This window comes from Colobus angolensis, unplaced genomic scaffold (genome assembly GCF_000951035.1).
Source record: "Colobus angolensis palliatus isolate OR3802 unplaced genomic scaffold, Cang.pa_1.0 Scaffold30, whole genome shotgun sequence".
NCBI classification, from domain to species: domain Eukaryota; kingdom Metazoa; phylum Chordata; class Mammalia; order Primates; family Cercopithecidae; genus Colobus; species Colobus angolensis.
In genome coordinates, this window is record NW_012116266.1 from 5,432,595 (window position 1) to 5,438,013 (window position 5,419).

A 5,419-nucleotide genomic window follows, 5' to 3' on the forward strand; every position below is an offset into this window, starting at 1 on the left:
ATTTAAAAAAAAAAAAAAAATTAAAGAACAGAAAGAAAGAACATGAAACTTAGAAAACCTAAGTTCAAATCCTAACCTGACCATCACCTCAGCCTCATTTTCCTCACCTATAAGATATAGGAAAATGATCACCAATCTTATTTTGTACATGATTCTAAGAATCAAATGAGATAATATGAAAACATTAGTTAAATTAAGTGTTTATGCTGAAGGATCAAATTTCTTCTGCAAGACTCTTACAAAGAATATCACTATAGATCGCAGCCACAGAGACAAACTGCAGCTCCATAAAATTCAAGGCTTATCAAAGATGGAATGAGTTGAACCCAATATCAGAGGTGTTCACACATAGGCTTACTGGCTTCTTGGCAAAAATACAGAAAAACACAGTAAGTTAACATACCATGTCCACAACAGTCATGGTGTCTAATATTTGTTCTTGCCCTCTCTGGGGAGTAAACAAAATAATAATTCTGTTTAGCATTAAATATGTTCCAGATTAGTTATTCTGTATGCATGATACAACTGATTATTTAGTGTAATTATTATATCTGATTCAATTTACCCAACTCCTAGTTTTTCCACCATGGGTTTGGTATGAGAATTGTATAAGCTAGTATAATTCCCTAGCACAAAATAGCTTCAAACATGTTCTCTTTTCCTTTGTTACTTCTAAATTCTGTTCATGTGCACCCAACTTTCATTATTTGTTATTTATAGAGTAAGGACGTCTGATGAAATAAAAAGGAAATACCATTCACCACAACGTTATTTTAAAAAGCAAATAACCACTAAAATATTCAAAAAAATTCTGCTCAGAAAAATTACGTTCTATGACTTTACGTGGAAATCACGTACTGATTTTTTTTAAGAATTGAAAGATACAGTATTAGCAACCTACAATTCATTCATTCTCCCATTCATTCAACAAATGGTACTAACCACTACCATGCACTATTTGTAATTACAGGATTTTTGTAGTTGAAAGTTTTTAATTAGATACATTCTATAGAATGCAAAAAAAAAAAATCTAACCTGGATTCTGGCTATAAAAAGGTCCTCCATTCATCTGATTCTGAAGGCTTGTTTGTGAAGTGATGGAAGGAGGGCGTCTATAGGGCAACGAGCCCCCTATTGTTGGGGGAGTATGGCGAGAAGCAGGCCTATTCATGCTGTAAAACTGTACAGGATGACCTGAAAAAGAGATAGAACATACATATGTCATTAAAAGAAAATTATCTCAGATCATTAAATACTTTATGTACAATGCCTAAATCTTAATAATTAAAAATAATAGCTAGTTTAGAATCTGAAATATGCAATGCAAGGTGAGTTATTGTTTGCTGATATTGTATCATAGTACAAAAGCAGAAAAGCAAACAAAACTATGATTAAGTTTGGAAACCTGTATCTAAATAGTTTACATTAGGGCTGGTGCAGTGGCTCATGCCTGTAATCCCAGCACTTTGGGAGGCCAAGGCAGGCAGATCATTTGAGGTCAGGAGTTTCAGACCAGCCTGGTCAACATAGTGAAACCCCGATTCAACTAAAAATACAAAAATTAGCCAGGCATGGTGGCGTGTGCCTGTAATTCCAGCTACTCGGGAGGCTGAGGCATGAGAATCACTTGAACTCAGGAGGTGGAAGTTGCAGTGAGCCAAGATTGCACCACTGCACTCCAGCCTGGGCAACAGAGCAAGACTGTTTCTAAAAAAAAAAAAAAAAAAGAGAGAGGGGGGAAGAAGAAAAAAAAGAAGAAGAATTAAAAAAAACAAGGGGGCAAAAAAGAAATTATAAAAAAAAAAAAAAAAAAAAAAAGAGAGAGGGGGCATGGTGGCAAGCACCTGTAGTTCCAGCTACTTGGGAGGCTGAGGCAGGAGAATGGCGTAAACCCGGGAGGCGGAGCTTGCAGTGAGCTGAGATCCGGCCATTGCACTCCAACCTGGATGACAGAGCGACACTCCGTCTCAAAAAAAAAAAAAAGAGAGAGGGGGCATGGTGGCAAGCACCTGTAGTTCCAGCTACTTGGGAGGCTGAGGCAGGAGAATCGCTTGAAGGAGGTGGAGGTTGCAGTGAGCTGAGATTGCGCCACTGCACTCCAGCCTGGGCAACAAACAAAGCAAGACTTTGGGGGAAAAAAAAAATCTTCTTGCTCCTGCTCCTTATTTGTATTTTGCTAAAGCCCCATCACATCAGTATTCTTCTAGACATTTTAGACATTTATGGTGGTGCTGTAACTTTACAAATCATTTAGAGAATATGTGAAATGGCTTTTATTTTGCAATAGCACTATCCCAACATTATTTTCTACCTTTTTAGTCGCTTTTAATACCATTCAGGGGTTATTAAGCCTGACACTTTCTCTTTGTGAAACAGCACACCCATTCAGGAACTCCTATATCTCATAGAACTATATTTAGATACATCTCTTGGAACCAACATTCACTTTATGAACTTTTTTCCAAAAGCTTTTAAGAAATTATGAGCAGTAAAATACATGCTACTTTCTCCTAAAGGCTTTAATACTTATATGCTACATTACTGATTCATTAACAAACAAGGTTTATGTAAGTATACATATACATACTCACATGTGGATATATGTATATTCTTCTTGACCACAAGGTGCTTCATATTTACATTTAAAGTAGAGACTGTTAACTCATAATTAGCCCTATGTGTTTCTATGACCCACCCCCCTTACCACTGGCAACATGAATGATAAATTGGTATTCCTATTTCATTGGCTGGATTAGATTAAGAAATAATGAGAACCAAAGGGATTTCAGTTATGCCCTGATCAAAGGGTTCCTTTCAATAACTTGTTTCTGAAATAATCTCATGAAAAAACAATTATTGTGCTCCTAAGACTTGGCAATAGACACTGGGTGTTATATATTTTAACTCCTATAATCGCCCTTTTTCAAATTCAGATCAAATTGTACATTAACAAATATAGTAATAACACTCCTAGATTTACACCTCACAGAACCCCACCGAATTTATATTCACATGACACCCTCCAGATTGTCAGCTCACTTCCTCAGAAGCATGCAACCACAGCAAGACTCCAATTACCAAAAAAAAAAAAAAAAAACTCATAAAACACACACTTCAGATCATTTTTGTTAAATCAGAGTATTAGTTACTTCAGAAAGCACAACAAATATTCTCATTGTAAATATGAAAACAACAGGGACAACTGCAGGGCCAGTGGGAGTAACACAGGAGACTTACATAAGTTTTTTTTTTGAGACAGGGTCTCTGTTGACCAGGCTGGAGTACAGTGGCACAATCTCGGCTCACTGAAACTTCCACCTCCTAGCTCAATCAATCCTTCTGCCTCAGCCTCCTGAGTAGCTGGGACTGCAGGCACCTGCCACAGCGCTTGACTCATAAATAATATTCTAATGAATATAAAATAAAAGTACATCCAACAGCCTTAGAACACTGATTCACAAATCATTAAGTCTTGCAAAAAGAGCTCTTCCAAGAAAATGGTTTAGTTAGAAAAAAAATTAGTTTAGAAAAAGTACTCTGATTAACCAACTAACAATGCTGTGGCCACCCACTTTAAACAGTTATCAAACCCCTGGAGATCAAAGGCAGAACTTAATAGAGCAGAGTACAGAAAAACAAAAAAGTGCAACTAAATTGACTCACACGTTACACAGAAAGCCTAACAATCCCAATTCACCTTACTTCCATGAGTGAGAAAAATACTTTTCCTTAAAATCATTCCATAAAGTGGGGATATTTTTACTTTAACATATACTTTCAAGCATTTGAAAATCAGATTTACAAAGAAACTATTGAAATATGTATTATAAAATACATTTAAATATGTGCTTAAACAGCCTTCAAATAAATTCTACCTACAGCGTTCTCATAGGACTATTTTGAAGCATACACAAACAAAGCATGAAATATCCCTGTATACGCTGGGCGCCGTGGCTCAAGCCTGTAATCCCAGCACTCTGGGAGGCCAAGACAAGTGGATGACTTGAGGTCAGGAGTTTGAGACCAGCTTGGCCAAGATGGTGAAACCCAGTCTCTACTAAAAATACAAAAATTAGCTGGGCATAGTGGCAGGCGCCTGTAATCCCTGCTACTTGAGAGGCTGAGGCAGGATAATTGCTTGAACCCAGGAGGTAGAGTTTGCAGTGAGCCGAGATTGTACCACTGCACTCCAGCCTGGGTGACAAAGCAAGACTCAGTCTCAAAACAAAACAAAACAAAAATTAGCCAGGCGTGGTGGCAGGCACCTGTAATCCCAGTTACTCAGGAGGCTGAGGCGGGAGAAACGTTTGAACCGGGAAGGTGAGGTTGCAGTGAGCCAAGATTGTGCCACTGCACTCTAGCCTGGGCAACAGAGCGCAACTCCATTAAAAAAAAAACAAAAAAACAAAAGAAAAGAAAAGAAAAAAGAAATAACCCTGTATATACTTACTACATATCATGTATAGTTCGTCTCAAGCTCTAACAGTGAAGCATCTCTCAGCTCCATAATGGAACCAACCCATTTTGGACTAACATTTGAGAGGGCCAAAGAGACAGCCCAGCTTCAGCAGAACTATGTAACAGGCTAAAACTAAAATTTAACATTTTTATAAACTAAAATTTAAAAATAAAAAATGCATTTAAATACAAAACAGCACCTGAACAAATGTAAATCTGAAAACATGGTTTAAAAGAAGAATGTATAAAAAGGGCAGTTTTATCAAAATTTAAGTTCAGAATGATTTAAAAAGAACTGTACAGCCAAAAACAAAAATGTGATAAAAGATAAAAGTATATATCAATTAAGGCAGTTGGTATTCACACTATGGTTTACACTGGATGGACTACAAATACAGCATTTAACTTACAAGAGGGACCCAGCAGAGAAGGAATTTGGATAAATGAACAAGGGATTTATTTGGCATTCAACAAACAGTTCCTGAGCAATATTCCAGGATGTAACTGTATAAAAGACTGACAAGGTCTCAGGCTTTCATGCACTTTATATCACATCCTTTCATCCGCCTTCCCCTCCACAAAAAAGAAGACTTGGGAGGGTAAGAAAAGATTTTTTTTCATCTGTAGGTAGGACAATAGAAAGAACATGGAACCCAGGCCAGGCACGGTGACTCACGCCTGTAATCCCAGCACTCTAGGAGGCTGAGGTGGGTGGATCATTTAAGGTCAGGAGTTTGAGACCAGCCTGGCCAACATAGTGAAACCCCATCTCTACAACAAAATACAAAAATTAGCTGGGTGTGGTGGTGGGTGCCTGTAATCCCAGCTACTCAGGAGCCTGAGGCAGGAGAATAGCTTGAACCCAGGAGGCGGGCGTTGCAGTGATCAGAGATCACGCCACTGCACTCCATCCTGGGCAACAGAGCAAGACTCCATCTCAATTTAAAAAAAAAAAAAAAAT

General features: G+C 37.8%; 1 protein-coding gene across 10 annotated transcripts in view; it reads right to left on the reverse strand.

Annotated features, from left to right (window-relative positions):
- The window catches only part of ABI2 (abl-interactor 2), a 126,791-nt gene that overhangs the window by 35,355 nt on the left and 86,017 nt on the right, over positions 1-5,419 (reverse strand). For 8 of the 10 annotated variants that reach the window (XM_011949916.1, XM_011949917.1, XM_011949915.1 and 5 more), the window contains one exon: positions 1,036-1,194. The exons of the other annotated variants lie outside the window; for them this stretch is intronic. In XM_011949916.1, coding sequence (XP_011805306.1) covers positions 1,036-1,194 — 159 coding nt within the window. The remainder of the gene's footprint in view (positions 1-1,035; positions 1,195-5,419) is intronic. 10 annotated transcript variants of the gene reach the window in all.